The 20,576-nt window shown below is 44.3% G+C and overlaps 1 protein-coding gene across 3 annotated transcripts in view; it reads left to right on the top strand.

Annotated features, from left to right (window-relative positions):
• NIBAN1 (niban apoptosis regulator 1) overlaps positions 1–20,067 on the top strand; it is a 172,131-nt gene extending 152,064 nt beyond the window's left edge. For 2 of the 3 annotated variants that reach the window (XM_032603328.1, XM_032603346.1), the window contains 6 exons: positions 1,240–1,427; positions 4,828–4,989; positions 6,573–6,683; positions 9,052–9,159; positions 13,136–13,247; positions 15,420–16,653. In XM_032603328.1, the coding sequence (XP_032459219.1) occupies positions 1,240–1,427; positions 4,828–4,989; positions 6,573–6,683; positions 9,052–9,159; positions 13,136–13,247; positions 15,420–16,555 (1,817 nt within the window). In that variant the 3' untranslated portion in view covers positions 16,556–16,653. Of the gene's footprint in view, positions 1–1,239; positions 1,428–4,827; positions 4,990–6,572; positions 6,684–9,051; positions 9,160–13,135; positions 13,248–15,419 lie in introns of all 3 variants that reach the window. The other variant, XM_032603338.1, reaches the window with a different exon arrangement.
• Positions 20,068–20,576: the final 509 nt, after the last annotated feature.

Below are 20,576 nucleotides of genomic sequence, written 5' to 3'. Positions count from 1 at the left end.
TCTTGAAGAACCTAGAGACAAGATGGGAATAAAGACACAGACCTACTAGAGAATGGACTTGAGGATATGGGGAGGAGGAAGGGTAAGCTGTGACAGAGTGAGAGAGTGGCATGGACATATATACACTACCAAACGTAAAATAGATAGCTAGTGGGAAGCAGCGCATAGCACAGGGAGATCAGTTCCGTGCTTTGTGACCACCTAGAGGAGTGGGATAGGGAGGGTGGGAGGGAGGGAGACGCAAGAGGGAAGAAATATGGGAACATACGTATATGTATAACTGATTCACTTTGTTATAAAGCAGAAACACACCATTGTAAAGCAATTATACTCCAATAAAGATGTTGAAAAAAATAAATAAATAAGTCAATCAATCAAATGACAGTATTTCCTCTGGGAAGTAAGAGTATGGTTACATTTTTTTTTTAATCCCTCTTTATGATTTTCTGTACTAAGTTTCTGTCACTAAGCATGTCATCCTTGATTATCACAAAAAATGTTTATGTTTTTAAACATAAAAATGTTTATGTTTAAATCTAAGCTTTTAGATTTAAAATTAAATTGAATTAATCTAAACATAAAATTTAATATAAATATAATCTAAACATAAAATTAAATCTAAACATTTAAAAATGTTTATGTTTTATGTTTATGTATTATCAGAAAAAATAGCATGTGTTTTAAAATTGGGGGTGGGGATGGGAGGCGGGGTGGCAAACCAGTTAGAATTTGTTTCCATTTGCCCCACAAAAAGATGGTACTTGAGCTTTTAAAAAGGCCCTGGATAAGCGGGGAGGGGAATTGAATTATATCGACTGGTTAATGCTTAGAAAAATGAATTAAAACTTAATAAATTATGTTTTTAGAAGACAAACTATGAATTTATAGTGATGATGATTGATAGGAAATACATGGGTCATTGGCATTTTCTTTTTTTTGTAATAGGCATTATACATTCATAGGGACCAAGCAGAAAAATGCATTTCATCCAGGGGAGAGGTAATCTTGGGGAGGGGAGAGATTATCCTTGTTCCAATTCTCAAAGAGAGATTCTCTTTGATGGTTTTCCATTCTAGTGAGTGCTGGCACAGGACTCACTGTGTTGGTCTGTCTTGCCCATTTGAGCTTGCCTTGGCTGTTAAAGGGCTCTGTGGGGCACTGTCCAGCCCGGCCCCGCTCCAGTGCCTCTGAATCCAATTTTGCCATCACTCACAGTTTTCTGACTATTTCCTACCTCAGCGATGGTGGCTCAGCCAGCAGAGAGAAGTTGTGCAGAGAGTGTGCAACCATTCCTGGCATCCATTCTGGAGGAGCTCATGGGACCGGTGAGCTCAGGATTCAGTGAAGTACGCTCACTCTTTGAAAAAGAAGTGGATGAACTTAGCCAGAACTTTCAGACCACCAAAGACAGTGCCCAGCTAAAGGAGGTAGGATACGAAGCCAGGGAGTGGAATGTGAATTGTCTGCCTGGGACTGCCTTTTTGTGGGTCTTTATCTGCATTCATTCATTCTTTCCTCCCCCTCTCCCTCCCTCCCTCTCTCCCTTCCTTCCTTCTTTCCTTCCTTCCATTCAGCTCCCCTTCCATCTATTCATCTAGCCTTTCTGCGGTTCATTCAAACACATTATTCATTCATCCATTCATCCATCTATCTACCTGCTTTCCTTTATTAATGGTTTTCAAGTTGCAAAAATAATAACATGCTTGTATAGGTAAACAATATACAAAAATACTTATATAAAGGCAAAATTAATCACCGTCACCCATACCCACCTAATTTTAGTCCACCCCCAACTCCTAAGCCCTCTCCACTTCCAATTCCCTGAATTAACTAATATAAATAGCTTAGTATGTGTTTTCACCTGCTTCTCCCTTGTTCATACAAATATATACACGTATATCCTCATTTATATAAATTCTGTTTGTTGGTTTGTCTGCTTCCAAAAGTACGGACTCATAATAAAAACCAATGTTTCTCAAGGTATGGTCCTTGGACCAGCATCATCATCATCACATGGCTGCCCCACTGATGATTTACCAGACCAGAAACTCTGGGGTAGGGCCCAGCAGTCTGTTTTCACAAGACCTCCAGAGGACCTGATGGATCCTCAAATTTGAGAATCACTGACAGACATAACTGGGCAGCTTTGTTTTACACTTGCCATATCACGATAGACATCCCTACAAGTCAGTGGATAAAACCAGACACCTCTGTTTCTTTCCCTTTCTTTTTTTTTAATGCATACATACACAAAATTGTATATAAACAAGATCATTTGTAAATATTTTGAGGTTTCTTATTGTAGCCTTTTTTTGAACTTAACTTTACTCTCCCACCTCCCCCCATATCCCCTCCTTCCACTCAAGCAACTAGTGTTAACAACTTAGCATATGCTATTCTGTGCTTTTCTCCATGCTCATATAGCCTATAAAACACACACATTTTGTAGGCTATGTTTTTTTAGGTAGTTTGCTCTTAGAAAAATGGGATTATATTATATGTACTGCTCTGCTTTTCAGTTTTCTCATTCAAAAATACCTCATGAAGCAATTTTTAAGTTAACTGTTTTAGCTCTAAATAATTTTTTTAGTAACCACATAATATTTCATGTATGAATACACCATGATTTATTCAATCATCCAAATGTTGCTAGCACCATGAACAAAGCTGCAATAAATAATCTTGTTATATATATTCATTTACTTTGATGCTTTTATTTCTATGGGATAGATGCCTAGGACAGGATTGCTAGGTTGAAAGGTAGGAATATTTCTCATGTTAACTGATGTTTCCATTTGCTTCCCAAAAAAGGAATTAAAATTTTACAATTCTACCAATTGTACATGGCAGAGGACTTTCTCCTTTATATTCCTGTCAGCATTAGGGAATCACTTGTTTAACTTCTGCCAATCTTACAGGAGCAAAGTGGTAACCGATTGATTTTTCCTCTCCTGTCTGTTTAATGATATTTTAAAAAATAGACACATTACAAATTATATGTCAAGGGACAAGTTTGACAGCATGCTTTTGGTCATTAATTCTACTTCAGTGAGGTTCTCCAGAACTCACTTTTTTTTTTTTTTTTTTTTTGCGGTACGCGGGCCTCTCACTGTTGTGGCCTCCCCTGTCACGGAGCACAGGCTCCGGACGCACAGGCCCAGCGGCCATGGCTCACGGGCCCAGCCGCTCCGCGGTATGTGGGATCTTCCCGGACCGGGGCACAAACCCGTGTCCCCTGCATCGGCAGGCAGACTCCCAACCACTGCACCACCAGGGAAGCCCCAGAACTCACTTCTAAAGGGAGTAATATTTTCCTTTTACAAGCACAATGAAAGTGGACCCTTGTTAAATTCTTTTTTTTTTCTTATAAATAACCAAGTTTCTGTATCTTTTTAAATTAATTAATATTTAATTTTGGCTGTGTTGGGTCTTCGTTGCTGCACGTGGGCTTTCTCTAGTTGCGGTGAGCGGGGGCTACTCTTCATTGCAGAGCACGGGCTCTAGGCGCATGGGCTTCAGTAGTTGTGGCATGCAAGCTCAGTAGTTGTGGCTCGCAGGCTCTAGAATGCAGGCTTAGTAGTCATGGCGTGTCCCCTGCATTGGCAGGCGTATTTTTAACCACTGAGCCACCAGGGAAGTCCCCTTGTTAAATTCTTGTTTAGAGAAATCTAGAACTCTAGATTTATCTCTTTTCTGTGACCTGAAACTCAGACAGCACATCCTGTATTATTCACAATCACCCTGTTACTGTGTTACTCCCCAGTTCTCCGTAGGCCTCCATTTTCAGCACCTTTCTTTCTGTCTTCTCTTTCTCCACCCACCCTCCTGTTTATTCTAGATCTGCAATATTCAATTTTTTAAATTACTTTTTTTTTTTTTTTTTTTTTTTTTTTTGCGGTACGCGGGCCTCTCACTGCTGTGGCCTCTCCCACTGCGGAGCACAGGCTCCGGACGCGCAGGCCCAGCGGCCATGGCTCACGGGCCCAGCCGCTCCGCGGCACGTGGGATCCTCCCAGACCGGGGCACGAACCCGCGTCCCCTGCATCGGCAGGCAGACTCCCAACCACTGCGCCACCAGGGAAGCCCCTAAATTACTTTTAAATAAGCTTGGAAAATAAGATGCATTCTGTTGGCAAAAACACTCATAGTGTAAGACTATGTTGATAATACTTGAGATCCTTAGTGGATGAGGTCAGTTGCTGTCCTCTTGCTGGAAGTCATATGGCCTCATCGATCAAGTTATCACTTGTACAAACTAGAGGAGGGGGGACCTCAGGTTTTAAAACTGGATACCTCTTCTAGGCTAGGCCTCTTCCTATCTCACCCACCTCCCCATCCACTAGCAGAGGGAAGCCCTTGGGCACTGACAGAGCCTCAGAGAACTGTGGGGACTCTGGCTTTACTCTTAGAGTCCAGGGGGCATCCTGAACTCCCTGGGATTTTCTGAGAGGGATGTCACTCATTAAAGAAGGCTTTGGAGGCTTGTGAGCTCACAGCAGTTCCATGTGCCAAAGAGCCTTCCTGAACTCCTGAGCTCTGGAAGTGGGTACTTGGAGTCCATCAAGAGCTTGACAAGACTGAGCCCCACTGAATGCAGCCCTGGGAGCTTCAATTGTCCAGTTGGTTCTTCTACCAATCTCTATCCTAGCAATAGAGCTGCCCTAGGAACCCATCCAAGAACGGAAATAAGACAATGAAGATGTCGCAGATATAGTGATTCAGTCTAATAACATGTGTGATTGTTTAGAATTTGTGTAATATGTAATAGTCGTGTAATATAGTTCCTAAGTCTGAAGGTGTATAATTTTTCCCTTCACCAAAATGCAGCATCTAGACTGGTTTATGAATCTTCCATTGGATTCCGTGAAGATGGAACCTTGTTATAGTAAAGTCAACCTGCTTCAGGAGCACCTGCAGGATCTCAAGAGCCGCTTCAGATTCCCCCACATCGATCTGGTGGTCCAGAGGACGCAGAACTACATGCAAGAGGTAGGGGCGGTGAGGTCATCCACGTGGATGAGGTTGGGGGAGCAGAGAAACGAGTGCGGCAAATGAGACAGGTGTACTAGTGTAGCTCAGGGAAATGAGGCCCACTTCTTTAGTCACCATGTTGAGTGAGGACATATTTTGTGCTGTTCCAGCTGGCTCATCTTTCTTCCATGTTGATGAGCATCGTAAAGAAGAGATATCTCAGGGAAATAAAGTAGCATTAATTGATAATTACTTGATTTGTCAAATCAGTGCTATTAATGTTGGATGCAGATTAGAATCATCTGGGAGCTTTTAAGAAATACTGATGTCTAGGCCACACTCCTAGTGATTTTGATATTATCTTTTTGGTAATTAAAAAAAAATTTCTTCCACTCCCATCCCTACTGCTTTTAATATGCAACCAGGATGGAGAACCAGTGGCTTGAATCAATTCCCTAACCTAGTTAAAAGTAAATCAATCAATCAGTCAATCAGAGCTTTAAATTTGGATTTCTTGGGTCTCCTTGATAGGTTCCTTTTTTTCCCACAAGGAACTTTTTCTCCAGGGCAGGAGTGAATAGCTCAAACTCGTTCCATATTCTAATGCTTTCTAAATGAAGGAAGGGTGTGATCATTGAAGCCATTAAGAGCACAATTCTACTTCACAAATGTTCGAAAGGAGCTTCCTGTGGGTTGGACACTGTGCCAGATTCCACTCTGGGGAGCTGATAGTGAGACAGATTCTTAGGTAAATTCACTACAGCGTTGAAAGCGCTGAGAGAAAGGTATTGTGTTGGATGCTTTCAGATCACAGGCTTGGGGAAGAAAGGAGATTTTTCTTCTTAAAACTTATAGGCAGGATTAAGTGGCACACTTTATTATCTAACCTCTGAGTTGTGAGGGATTAAAGACAGACAAGGAACAAAATTGGTCAACGGTTTGACTGAAGTCCCTTTGATAGTACTGGACCCGGGTGAAACAGGTACAGGCACAAGTGCAGAGAATAAGAAATCTGAACTACTTCCGTTCCCTAACCCACGAGCATGTCAGCCACAGTCTCCACTGAGCTCTGACGCTGCCTCCCTTCCCAACCTGGCAGAGAAAGGAAGAGAAGTAGGGTGGGAGACTGGAAAATGGAGCGAGAGATGTGCTGGCATGGTTTACATCCATCTGAAAGTGGAGGTGCAGAACTAAAGGGCCACCTCATTTCATTAAGCCCTGACCACAGGCACCAGAGAACACAGGAGAGGGATGACCACAGGAAATGATGATATCCTCAACCTCATGGTCTTGGGTTTCCCAGTTAAGGGTGGAAGGAGAAGAGATGAGAAGAAAAGATACATACCTGTGTACATACACGCATAGGTATGTGTGTGTGTGTGTGTGCTTCCCAGCCTCTTACTGATGCCACTGTGGCCATGGGCCTATGCATTTCACAGTCCATGTAGTGGGATGAGGACCTGTTGCCCTGGGTCATCCACAGGGTAGTGACCATCTTTGGTGGTCATCGTCTCCTTCTCTCCAAGTTGATGTAGACTTGGAGAGGGTAGTGATCCCAGCCTGTAACTGCGGTCTGTTTCTGTGTTGCTTTTGGTTTCTAGCTAATGGAGAATGCGGTATTCACTTTTGAGCAGTTGCTTTCCCCACATCTCCAAGGAGAGGCCTCCAAAACCACAGCCGCCATTGAGAAGGTTAAGCTCCGAGTCTTAAAGGTAAAATTGTTCTCTCATTTGTGGGAAGCATGAAGCAAGAATGTGACCCATTTGTTTCGTGAAGTGGAAAATACCAAGTTCTCTGTTTCACTTGCCCCGCCTTTTAAAAATCTTTCCCCTTCTCTTTCCTCCCTGAGACACCCGTGACTATGACCTAGCAGCAGTTCCCCCACGACTTTCATGCCTATTCTGCCATCTAGTGGCTACTTTAGGGACCACAGGTCCTCAGCGTCATTGTCACTTCCTCAGCCAGAAGTGAGGTGTCCAGGCTTACTTGCATAGCAAGTGGACTTGATATTTATTGGCTATCCACTATAAGCAAAGGATTGTGATAGGTATTGCATGGAATATAAAAATAGGCAAGGCACACCCTCTTTCTTCGAGGAGTTTACAGTATAGTAAAACCTATTTAAATTAACCATCATGATACCTGCTTTATGAAATTGTTTTAAATGTGCTTCATGCAAAAGTTTATATTAAAATGGCTGTAATAATAGGAGCTTACATATATAGGTCATATCTTTAAGCTTTTTTAAAAACAACCCGGACTTCCCGGGTGGCACAGTGGTTAAGAATCCGCCTGCCAACGCAGAGGACACAGGTTCGATCCCTGGCCCAGGAAGATCCCACATGCTGCAGAGCAGCTAAACCCCTGCACCGCAACTACTGAGCCTGTGCTGTAGAGCCTGTGAGCCATAACTACTGAGCCCGCGTGCCACAACTGCTGAAGCCCGTGCGCCTAGAGCCCGTGCTCTGCAACAAGAGAAGTCACTGCAATGAGAAGCCCACGCACCACAACGAAGAGTAGCCCCGTTCGCCGCAACTAGAGAAAGCCCGTGTGCAACAACGAAGACCCAACACAGCCAAGATAAATTTTTTTTAAAACCTGTTTCATTTGATCCTCACAAGAACTTGTGAGATCATTGGAATATGTCTCCATTGTAGAGATGAGGAAACTGACCTCCTAAGGTATCACATGACTTACGTAAGCTCAATAGGCTAGTCTGTGGTGAGCTTAGAGCTAAAACTATCCCTAAACCTAGTCCACTAATTTTTTATTACCTACTTTCCCTAAGCATGGCTTTGGAACAGAAGATCAAAGTCTCACAGAGCCTAGGAGGTGGTCCCTGAATTTCAGACCTGATCTTAATGCCTCACAGGCAGTAGGAAACTCTGGCAACCAAATCATTGAGATTAAAAGCAATATTTGTCACAATAACACACAAAATAATGAACCTGCCATTGAGAAAGAAAAGATAGTCCCAATGTCAATGCCACCTGCCACATCAACACAATTTTTACCTCTCAGGACAGTCCATCTCTTTCCTGGACACTTTTATCTACAAGAACATACTTCCTAATGCTAAGCCAAAGTTCTCACCACTGGTAATTCTAGTTCTACCCTCTTTGCTCATGTCCTTCTTCCACATGGTAGCCTTTGGTTGTTTGAATAGAGCTATGTTTTTGCCCCAAGTTATTATCTCCAGCATAAATCTCTTTAACCATTTTTTTTCTTTTTTTTTTTTTTGCGGTACGCGGGCCTCTCACTGTTGTGGCCTATCCCATTGTGGAGCACAGGCTCCGGATGCACAGGCTCAGCGGTCATGGCTCACGGGCCCAGCCACTCCGCGGCATGTGGGATCCTCCCGGACCGGGGCATGAACCCGTGTCCCCTGCATCGGCAGGCGGACTCTCAACCACTGCACCACCAGGGAAGCCCTAACCATTCTTTATTTGGCCTGACCATTCTGCTTACATGCCTGTGACTGTGCTCCAGTTTGTCTGTGCCTTCCCCACTTTAAAGCAACACCTAAAACCAAACCCTGGTCTCTAGGTATGGATGTTCCATGTAGAACAGAGTGAATCATCATCTTTCCAGTTCCAGATACTGCATCTCTTTGGTTAACACGCCATGGTGTTAATGTAGCTGTGAGCCAGATGCTCTCTTTCCTTGTGGAAATCGTTACAACCTACCAATCCTGCTTTCAGGATGTAGAGTGAAGGAAGGAGATGATCGTGGCTTCCATGGACCAACTCAGGACAGGGGTGGTGAAATAATAACTCATCCCCCAGTTCTGTCTTCAACTTTCTAACACAGAAGTCACTCTGTTTTTTTTTTTTTTATCTTACTTCAGTTTCCACATGTGTAAGAAGGGAAGGTAAGATGGGTCATTATCAGTCACAACCTTTACTTAGAGTGTGAGAGAATTGCACAGAAAGATCTCTGAAACCTTGGAACACCACAAGGGTCCTCAGAAATTAGGGGGGGAAAGGGAGATGAAGTGAGTAGCTGAGTTTTTTGTTGAAGCAAAAGTGAACAGATTGTAATGTTGCTATTTAGCCTATGTTTCTATCTCTGTATTGACAGCAATATGATTATGACAGCAGCACCATCCGGAAGAGGATATTTCAAGAGGCGCTGGTTCAAATCACACTTCCCACCGTGCAGAAGGCACTGGCGTCCGTGTGCAAACCAGTAAGGGGATGGGTTACTCCAGAGCCTGCTGTCGTTGCCTATGAAGTTCAAGCAATTGTTTTTGGTCATGATGTGCTTACAAACAGTATTTGACCAGGGAGGGGTCAACAAACTTTTCCAATAAATAGTCAGATAGTAAATATTTTAGGCTTCCCGGCCATACTGTTTCTGTTGCAATCACTCAGTTCTGCTGTTGTAGCACTGAAGCAGCCATAGGTGATACATAAACAAATGGGCAGTCTGTGTTCCTATAATACTTTATTTACAAAAACAAGCAGCTGGCTGGATTTGCTGACCCTTGGACAAGACAAAAATCTCAAAGGGTAATAATCAGAGTTTGAGCCAAGTTAAGGGTTGCCATAGAGTGCCTGAGGATACCAGGGGTTCCTCATTATGGTGTGACTCATAGGTCCAGCGTGTCCTCTGAAACTTGACCTCTACATCCATGAAGAGACCTTAAGTAACACGATTACAGAAGGCTATTTGTTCTGTTAAATCCAGTAACGTATGCTTATTGAAATCAATGAAACTGAAACCATTTAAAGCTGCCACGGACACTAGGCAACCAGTGACAGCCATGATTGTGAAGATGTGACTTAGCCTGTAGAGCAGGGTCGTGGATGAGCCAACTGCGGAGCCTGGGTCAAGACCTGGGTTCAAGTCCCAGCTCCTCTATGTATGAGCTCTGGGGCCTCGGGCAAGTCACTTTTCCTCTCTCTTGGCCTAGATTTCATCAAGAAAATGGAGATTATAATATTTGCAGTATCCTTCTTAAGACTGAGAAGGCTAGGGTGATCCAGTGAACATTTGATAAGTGCTCGCATGAGCTTGGCACTTTGTATGGATTGTCTCCATGATACTCATGACAACCCTATGAGGAGGTACTGTTTATATCCTCATTGCACAAGTGAGGAAGGCTGAGGGGCTAAGTAATGGGCCCAAAGTCACAGAGCTGGGAACTGCCAGAGTCTGAACCTAGATCCCACTCACTGATAACATGGTATGTACTCAGAAAATGGTATTTACTACTGCCTTTACTACTGCTACATGATCTATGAGCTGGGACATTTGCAAGGCCGGCTCCCTCTTGGCACAAATGATAAAGAGCTTTTTAGAATTTAAAAAGGGCTTTTTGGCAACTTAGAGAGTCTCCAAGCATTGGAACATTAAAATCCTTTGTGTGAGTTATTTTACTGCGGCAATTTCTTTGGTCATTTTTATATTCTGTAAATGCTGTTTTTCTTCAGAAAACCATGGGCATTTCTAGTACCTGGCACTTCTTTCTGAGGGTATATTTCTTTCATAGAAAAGGATTTGATCAAATCAGGGCAGTAAGGAATCTGTCTATACGATTGTCTCTTGCCTGATGTGGATAGAAAAGTCCAGCCATCCAAAGGATGACTCAGTGCACCTTGGACGTGTCTGCACGCAGATGTTCTGCTTAGTTTTCTTTTCCAATTCCAAAGGCAATCTGGGGTCCCTGGAGCCACATCCTCCCATGAGGGGAGAAGAGTAAGGGAAGTCCCCCTTCCAGTCTGCTCCCCTTTTTCCAGAAATCCGCAGAGTTGTACCCAATCCGTCAGAGGCTCTTGTGATTTTTAATCAAGATAGACTGGTTTCAACAGAAAGGCCCAGCGTTTTCAGTAATGAAGGATATTGTATCAGGGTCAAGAAATTTAAAAACATCTGGATTTACAGAATAAATAAATTAGGGGAGCATCTGCTTCAGAGAAGGATTCTTTATTTAACTGAAGTGTGTTTCCCTTGGTTCTTTAAGTCACAGCTTCCAAGATCTGTGGTACTCAACCCAAGCTGCACCTTAGAATTGCCTGGGGAGATTCTTTTTTAAATTCTGATTCTCCCAGACCCACCCTCAGGGATTCCAATTTAGTGGATCCAGGGAATTCAATATACGTCACAGTTCGATCAATTCAGTATAGAAGACCTGTTTTGTAAAGTGGTACGCATCACAGTAAGTTCCCCTAGAAATGATTCCTCTCCGCAGAATTATTTAGCTGGTTGAAAGTTTAAAGGTCTACTGTTTATTTATTCAGCAAACATATATAAAATATGTATCTAATATGATCCAGGCGCTGTGCCAGGACAGTGTCCCTGCTGTCCTGGGGTTCACAGCCTAGAGGCCGGAGACAGAGACAGGTACACAGTGGACTTTGTGATGAGCACAGCAGAAGCCTTGTGGGGAAGAGTGATAGCAGAGTTCAGAGGAGGGTGCCCAACTCTGCCTATGGGGGCAGAGAGGACTTCGCAGAGTCGTGTTTTCACCCAGTCCTGAGGGATGAATAACAGTTAGGGGACTAAGGAGCGGAAGACCACGTGGGGAGATGAAAGGTGTTGCAGACATGAGCCTGTGCCCCTCATTTTGCAGAGGTAGAGAGAGGCGCAGAGCAGTGACCTGGCTTGCCTAGGGTCCCGCAGCTAGTCCAGGGCAGTGTCCAGTTCCTGGGCAATGCTCTTCCCATGTGGCACTTTTCTACGTGTCTGTCCTGTCCCACAGACCCTCTTGAGATCATGGAAGCTCGTGTCTCTTCAGTCCTGTGGCTTTCCCTTAGGGTGGGTATAAAGGGGTCCCATTATTACCCACTGTGATCTGGTCCTGGGCTACAGAACCCCAAGTCCTAGCACTGAGAGTTGTCTGAATGTGGTGGCTTCTGATCACCTGCTGTAAATCTTCTCCCTCCAGGCAAAAGGCATTGAATCCCATTGCTAAGTCCCTGGCTCTCTAAGAACCAGATGTCAGGAGCCCTCCTCCAGCACCATCAGGTGCAAGGATTACTGAGTTAATCACTAGGATATGATTTACTTCATTTTGATCCACGACTTGACCTCATACCAATAACAGGCAAGCCATGTGGAAACTCTTGGAAAGCAGGAAGTGTTAAAGGATTTTGCATGATGCCTGGATTGCCTTAGATGGAATCAGTGAGTTCCAGGGCCAGTTGGAGGGAAAGAGGAGAACATTTCTGAAGAGTCTTTGACTAGAGATCCTCCACACCTGAACAGGGGTCCCATCCTAAGAGAGTTAAACCTACCTCTACTCTAGGACCCAGCAATCTCACTTCTAGGTGTACACTCAAGATAAATAAGTCCTAAATCCACAAAATCATGCACAAGAATATTCATAGCAGTTATGTTCATAACAGTCAATATCCATCAATAGGAGTATAGGTAAACAATTTTAGTTTACCCATATGAGTGCCATTTATCAATAAAAAGGAATGAGCTACTGCTACATGTGAAAACATGGATGAATCTCAAAAAAAAAAACACACAAAAAGAATACAGGATTCCATTTATATAATTTTAAAGAACAAGAAAAACTAATCTATTGTGATAGACACAAGATCAGTGCTTATCTCTTGGGGTGGGAGGAGTGTGGACTAGAAAAGGGTATGAGGGTGATGGAAGTGTTTTCTGTCTTGATCTGGGCTATGGATTTATAGTATATAAATCCATATATTTTATAGTATATAAATATATATATACTATATATTTTATAGTATATAAATATATAAATATATAGTATATAAATATATATAGTATATAAATCCATATATTCCATATAAATATAAATGTATATTTAAAATCATTGAGCTGTACTTTTAAAATGTGTGCATTTTTCTGGGTATAACTTATACCTTAGTAAAGTACTTTTGGCATTTTAAAAAATGGCAGAAGCAGAAGAGGGAGGAAATGTTTTGGTTATGATGAAAAAAAGGAGGGCCCCAGACCCACTGACAAGGCCTTGAGATGATCAGAATCTCTGGTGTCTGCCCCCTCGAAGGGCACAGAGCATGTCCCCAGTACAGGGAATGGTGCCTGCGGAAAGGGAAGGGGAATGACCAATGCATCACACTCCAAGGGGGGATCACAAGTGACAGCCGTCCTTTCCATAGCTCCTCTGAGAACTGACATCTCATGTTTTGTCCCCCTTGTCTTCTTATCTCTTCCTCTACAGGAGCTTCAGAAATATGAGCAGTTCATCTTTGCAGATCACACCAATATGATCCATGTTGAAAATGTCTACGAGGAGATTTTACATCAGATCCTCCTTGATGAAACTCTGAAAGGTAAGGAAGGTTTCCCTGGTCCTGGAGAAAGCTCTAGATAGAGGGGAGTACCCCTGAGTGGACCCTGGGAGGCCAGCTAGGTTTTATCAACAGGAATGAAAGGGGAAGAGGAAATTGACACGAGGAGCTGGGGAGACAGAGAACAGGGACAGAAGGGACGTCCCCTGAGCAGTCATGATTGGGCTCATACTCTGGCCCCGTTAGATATTGTTTCTCTTTCAATCCAGATAAGGACTCTGTGAGAGGAGATTTTTTTTTTTTTTTTTTTTTTTTGGCAGTACGCGGGCCTCTCACTGTTGCGGCCTCTCCCATTGCGGAGCACAGGCTCCGGATGCGCAGGCTCAGCGGCCATGGCTCACGGGCCCAGCCGCTCTGCGGCATGTGGGATCTTCCCGGACCGGGGCACGAACCCGTGTCCCCTGCATCGGCAGGCGGTCTCTCAACCACTGCGCCACCAGGGAAGCCCCGTGAGAGGAGATTTTTAAGCTTCATTTTTCAGATGAGAAAACTAAGGCTTAGAGACATTAAACCCAGGGTGTCTCATGAACAGCTATCTTCCTCCAGCTGTTGCAGACAGAACAGAGGAAAAAGGGCTCTCCTTAGCCACAGGCTCGCAACCCCTCCCGAGCCTGGAGGGGGTGATTCAGTAGCAGGGCTTCCCAGCTGCTCTGCTCTCTCAGCACATTCCTCACCTCCGCTCAGCTGGACAGAAAGACACTGGGCGATGACTCCGTCCTCTGTGAGTCTTGTTAAGACTCTAGCACCCAGTGTCCCATGGAATCAGTCCTTGTTTGGGATAGGAGTGTAGATAGGAAAACTTGGATAGAAATAGGCTGGAGAGGGCCGTCCCTAAAACTATAGGCCTGAAACATATCTGGTCTCCACAAAGAGCATCACCAAAACCCCTCCACAAAGAAAGCTGGCCAAGCACAAGCCCCAGGTCCAAGTAGCTCATCCAGTGAGATAAGGAGTATAAAGATGTCAGCACAGGGCTTCCCTGGTGGTGCAGTGGTTGAGAGTCCGCCAGCTGATGCAGGGGACACGGGTTCGTGCCCCGGTCCGGGAAGATCCCACGTGCCGCGGAGCGGCTGGGCCCGTGAGCCATGGCCGCTGAGCCTGCGCGTCCGGAGCCTGTGCTCCACAACGGGAGGGGCCCCAACAGTGAGAGGCCCGCATACCGCAAAAAAAAAAAAAAAAAAAAAAAAAAAAAAAAAAAAAAAAAAAAAAGACGTCAGCACAGTATCTGCACAAAGGAAGGGCTCAGTCAAGGCCACTGGTAGTCCACCATAGCACCTTTGGGCAAATTAGAAAAAGGCTCCCTTCCTCCAGACACCTGACCGCTCTCTGTCAAAAAATTGTCATGACATACTGATTTGGTTCAAGCAGGACATGCTACTGCTGCCTGCTGGAAAATTACTACGCTGAATACCCACATCTATGCTGTCTCTGATGTGAATGGCACCCCCTTGGGTGTGAGATCACTGGGCACTGTACAACATGCACAGCCAGAGGTGGAGGCTGGTTGTCAGAAATGTCAGCTGCTGGCTGTGACTGTTGATTTTACTCCTCTCAAGGCCTCTAGGGCTGAGTTAGAGGTACATAGGCCTTCAGTTTGGACACTGCAGGTCAACAGAGCTCTCTCTGCATGCTCAGTACTGAGGACCCATTACACTTTCAGGACTGGACTTTGAGTAAAAGCAGAGAAAGTTAAGGCCTGTTCTGCCCTAAAGGAGTTCAGTCAAAGTAGGCAAACTGGAGCCACACATACTGGCAGCTAATGAAATGTGATGGGGGCCTCCACGGGTGCTACAGATCATGCTGTTGTAGATTTGAGCTCCTTGAAAGCCAAGGCCATATCTTATTCATCTTTGGATTCTCAGAGTCTGTCCCATAGTTGATGTCCAGTCCATGTGTGCTGTCTGAAGAAGTAAATGAGTGAAGGAAAGAATGAATGAACATTACAGAGGTTCAGGGTTTGGCACGAGTTTGTAGGCTCTGGTCATCAGGGAAGACTACCTGGAAGAGGGTGGATGTAAGCTGAAACTTGAAATTGGGAGATTTTGATGGCCAGAAAGGCTGAGAGGGGAGTTTGGCTTCTGGATAAAAATCAGAAAATCCAGGTTGGCCAGGGCAGAGTATTAACGTTATGTTTTGTTTTCTGATATCCCTCAGTGATAAAGGAAGCTGCTATCCTGAAGAAACACAATTTATTTGAAGACAACATGGCCTTGCCCAGTGAAAGCGTGTCCAGCTTAACTGATCTAAAAACTCCTGCAGGGTCAAACCAGGCCAGCCCTGCCAGGAGAGCCTCGGCCATTCTGCCGGAAGTTCCAGATAGTGAGATCCTGAGTAACGAGGTATTCCAGGAGTCAGGGGAAAAAAAACAGCCGGGGGTCCCTAGTCCATTGGCCAAAGGAGAAAGCCTTTGTTTCCCTGTGCCCAGCCCGCCCCCAGATGGGGACGGGCAGGTCATCATTTCAAGCACAGATGACCCTGTTGTGAATCCGGTGGCTGCAGAAGACACAGCAGAAGCCCTGGGCAAACACTCATCAGAGCTGGAGTTTGGAGAGACTCATGAGGGCCAAGAACCCACCCAGGAAAAGCCAGAGCCCACCTCCGCCTTGGGCTCCTTGAAAGAGCTCAGAAATTTGTTGACGGTGACCACTGAAGTACCAGGGGAATCTGCCACACCTGAGATTGAAAAAGATACAAGTAAGGAGACCCTTGTTCCCCAAGAAATTGAAAAAGAAGAGGAAATGACCCAAATCTACACAGAGACCAATCAAGCAGCTGCCTCTAGTCAGGTCAGCAGCGAAGAGAGTGAAGTCAATGAGAGGGAGGTCCATCCTCCCTCTCCCGAGGCTGAGGCTGATGGGGTAGAGTTGGGGGCATCTCCAGAGGCTCAGCCAGCCTGCGGGGGGCTCAGCGAGGGCACCAGGGGCCCAGGCCCCTTAGAGGAGCCAGCGGAGGCCGGGGAGCCCACGGAGAGGGAGCTCACGGCCGGGTCCTCCGGACTGGACGCCCTTGAGGGAGGAGGGCCCAGGTGCGCTGTGGAGGCTGAGGCTATGCCCCAAGAAGGTTGCAAGTTAAGTTGTGACCCCGTCAGCCCCAGTGAGAGCCAGGTTTCTCTGGAAGAAGAGGCGGTGGGAGGGAATCACAGCACAGCCCAGGCTACCGCTAGCGTGGAGGCAAAGAAGAGTAAGGCCACCCGCGTTCACGAGTGTCAGTGGGTGGTTGAGAGTGACGCAGACACCTATAGCCTAGATTCACAGAGAGAAGATCCCCCAGAGCGGCCCTCGGAGGAGTGAAAGGGACAATTTGCCAAAAGTCTTTCTTTGAACAAACTCAGCCGAAAGGATACAGCTCAAGGATACACTTTGGGGTTGCCTGCAAGTTGTTACCAGAACAAAAAGAAAAAAAATTACGAAGTACTTCCTTAATTTGTGTAATGAAGCTAGAGGGAATGCGCATAGAGCATGAGCGCTGAGGCAAACCTTTGTGCAGTGCAACTGTTCTGCCATGAATTACTGCTTTAGCATTTTGACAGGAATTACAAAGGTAACGGAGTGTGTGGGGTGAGAGGCAGCTGAGGGAGTCCTGGGAGGGAGGGTGCTGCAGAGAAGACAGTCGGAGCGCTTTGCACGTTCTCCTCTAATGCACTTCAAGGCTTCTAAATTTCTTGTAAGAATGCAAAGGCATACTGTAAATGCAGCTTTGCCGTCTACTTACTATACCAGCCTCACGGTCTCTTAAGGACTCAGCATTAGTCCACATTCAGGCTGCAAGAAAGGGAGGTGGTGAACGTCAGTCCCCCCTGCTGTGTGCAGCCCCACAGAGCCTGAGAGACCATGCCCGAGACCTCTCAGGGGAAGCTGAGATGGGGAGCAGAAACGGAGGAAGGTTGTGGTCTGTGCAGCTGTCTGGGCTGCTTCCTAATTGTGCTACCAATTTCTTACTAATTAATCTTGTTAATTCTTATAAATTAATCACTTTTTGGAGAAAATCAGATGAGACAAGGAAATTTCCTGGGCATGTTTACGCCTGAAAGCATTCCAAATTAGCCTTAGACTGTGCAGAGAAAGAGCTTAGCTGAATTATCGAGCATAAAGCCTACCAATTAAACAGACATCATTTGAACAGCTATACTAGGCCACATGCTGTGTTAGGTACAGTCACAACAACAACAACGAAAGGACACAAGAAAGAAAGAAAAAAATGAAAAGATAAGGTGCTTGTCTAGTATAAATTAAAAGGCCCAGAGGAACTTAATCTAAAAGAAAAAATACAACAACTTTCTGTCTTTCCATTGAAACAGTCCTGGTTTATTCTCAGGAGGGAATGAAGTGAATACAGTGAAGTAAAAAAGAAAGAAAGTAGAAAAGAGGGAAAGCAAAGGGAACGAGAAAGGAAGAGAGAGAGGGAGAGAGAAACCAAGCTATAGATCATTAAGTTCCAAAGATGTTACCAGAAAAGGAAATTATTTGCTCAGCAAGTTGTTATGTCCCAGGTGCTGGGATACTGTGGTGAAAATGACTCTGCTCCTTTCTCCCAGAGCTTACACTTTAATGGAAATAGACGGAAATACGTCTTCTAAATGGATCTTGACCTTTACCTGTTAATGTTAAAGGTGGAATGGACTTACTTGTAAAAGATTAAAAAGATGTGTCCTCTTGTCCTTCAGGAAAATACCAGATTATTTCCTGAAAGCTTTAGTCCCAGTTCCACATCTTGAAGTTTCCTTCCACAAATTTTAATATTAGATCCCAACATATTGTCCTAAGAGCTTGTTTTGATCATCAAAACAAGTAGTTTATATCAGTTTTTTAAAGAATTTGTCCCATAGTTTGACCATTTAGCCAGGAATTAAAATGTCTCCCTCTCCACCTCTCCATGAAGAATTGCTTGGATTTCTAGGTCATAAGGGATGTAGAATAATCAGTATCAGTATACTCTCATATTGAATTGTTTCAACTTCTTTTTCAGTGTTTAGATCCTCACGTTTGTGAAGGATCTCATTGTAGGTAAAGAAGGTGGAGGTCACTCCTCCCCTGGTCCCCGCAGTGCCCGTGCTCACTCATGTCCTTGCATTTGGCTTAGAACATTACAATTATGTTTACTTCCTGTCTCTCCAGGGGCTCCTTCCTTCAAGGACAGACACCAGGGTTTAGTCATCCTCTGTACTTCCTGCACACACAGTCTTGAATAATGGCTCCCTGCCTTCTCAAGTCACTTGAATATCCCTAGTGCCTAACAAGGAACTGCTTGTGTCCCAGTGCTCAGGAAATGTGAGAACTGATCACCCACCACACGGCTGTGCCGGGGCTATTTGGGGCTTTTGCTGTCAGGCAAGGAGATGTTTTTACTTGGGCTTTCTGCCCTTGGGGAGTCTTCTCTTAAATCAAGTCCAAAGTCCAAGGGGCAGGTGGCCAGATGGTCCGATGTGCTGCCCAGTAAGGCCGGGAGCCAAAGGAGCAGTACCCAGCCTCGCCCAGGACTGCCCTTCTCTCCGGGAGAATTGTGACAAGGAAGCGAGGAGGTCAGAGCCCAGGCTGAGCCCACACCGGAGCTTCCCAGCTTCATCCCTTTCCTCACTTCAGGGCTTTTGGCACACCTTGGAAAGCTAAGAGATTTTTCCAAACCTAAATGAGAGTACCTGTCACTTCATTAGATGGATGAACATCAATCAGTGCCCTCCCTTTACCCATCCGTAGACCAGAGGCGACCAGACACCAAGTGGAAGGATGTAGCTGAGAACACAAGGAATTTTTCTGTACATATTTCACAAAAGACAAGTCCGCTAGATTAAGTCCGATGATTGTTCCATTTGAAGATGGAACAGGAAATTAAAGTGCATTAAAATTTCCTTATCTGTTTTAACATGTTGAGTGGAATAGCTTCATATTACCATGAGTTTGTCTTGCTTTTAATACAGACTTATCTGTATTGCTTCAGTGGTTTCCAGGTTGGAGCAAGGTTATTGTGATTTAAATGAGCAGCTCGAAAAGCCTCTGCAGGCAGCTTTGGGGATCTGTCTTATGGGCAAATCATTTGAAACGCATAAAACCTCAAGACATGGTCTTCAGCAAAAATTCCATGACTTTAGTTATGTTACCATTGACTTTTCACAAAGAAAGAATATTTTCCTTGAAAAATAATTAGCTTGTCATTTTTTTCCTTTGCAGCTTAAAGACAGTAGTGCTTTGCATTATGCAGAGTAAACTCTCCTTTCAAAAAAAAACGTATTTTAGAGACCACAAGGATAAGATTCCAGTTTGTCCAAAAGCTTTATAAAGAGGCTGAGTGTGAAGAACTACAGGTCTTCAGGCTCGATCTTCTACATTTTATTACAGAGATTCTCAAGTCTGGTTTTGTAACCCTCAGATTGGAGCCAGTGATTTCAAAGGGTTCCACAGTTCTCTCCGACAAGTGATTTTATTTCTTTATAAAAAGCGATAAGTGATATATGCTACATAGCAATTTTAATTTGGGGAAGAGGAGGACATCACTGAATAAATAATACAATTTCACTAGGTAAAAAAGTTGGCTACATGTGCCTTCTTACTTTACCATAAACAAATGGGTTTTACGATTTGCCTTCTGAAGTCTGCAACCTCAGCAAAGAAATCTACACAGTGGATTGATTTTTCTGGTCACTATAGAAAGCATATAAACTTAAAACACTTTGTAACGACATATTTACCCTGCCAAGTGCCTATATTGCAATAAAATGTTTGTCCTTAAAGAAGTGTCCAATGTCATATTTATTTGGAATGGGGCTGGTTTCATCTTTTAAGCATATGTCATACTTGAGCTGGGAGGAAGAGACCTCAGAGACAGAAAGGTGAGTCACTGTTGCTGTATTATGGAACTCTTTACTTTTCTCTCATCAGGAAAGAAGCCACAGGGAAGTCACTTAATGTCAGTTGTAATTATGCTTTTAAAATGCATATGCTAATTTCTCTAGGAATTGGATTACGTCTATAATACAGCAATGGGCAATTATTCTTGATGTAACTGAACTGCTGTTCAAACAAATTTGTTTTCAATGGGCAACACTGAGCAAAATATTTATTCTTTCTATAATTATAATTAAAACAATATTTACTCACCAATATCCACAGTTGCTCATTCATCCATAAATTCATTCATCCAAAAAATGATTGTGTATGCAGGCGCTCTAGTGAGTGCTGGAGAAACAGGGGTGAGCACGGTGAACATGATCCCTGTATCAGTAACCTCGAATTCTCAGGGTGGACACGGCCACGGAGAGCTCAGAGTGGGTGGTTGCTTCCTTATCTGACATAAGCGTTGTCTGTGATCTCAGCTTTA

This window comes from Phocoena sinus, chromosome 1 (genome assembly GCF_008692025.1).
Source record: "Phocoena sinus isolate mPhoSin1 chromosome 1, mPhoSin1.pri, whole genome shotgun sequence".
Classification (NCBI taxonomy): domain Eukaryota; kingdom Metazoa; phylum Chordata; class Mammalia; order Artiodactyla; family Phocoenidae; genus Phocoena; species Phocoena sinus.
This window is presented reverse-complemented; position numbering and strand designations above follow the sequence as displayed.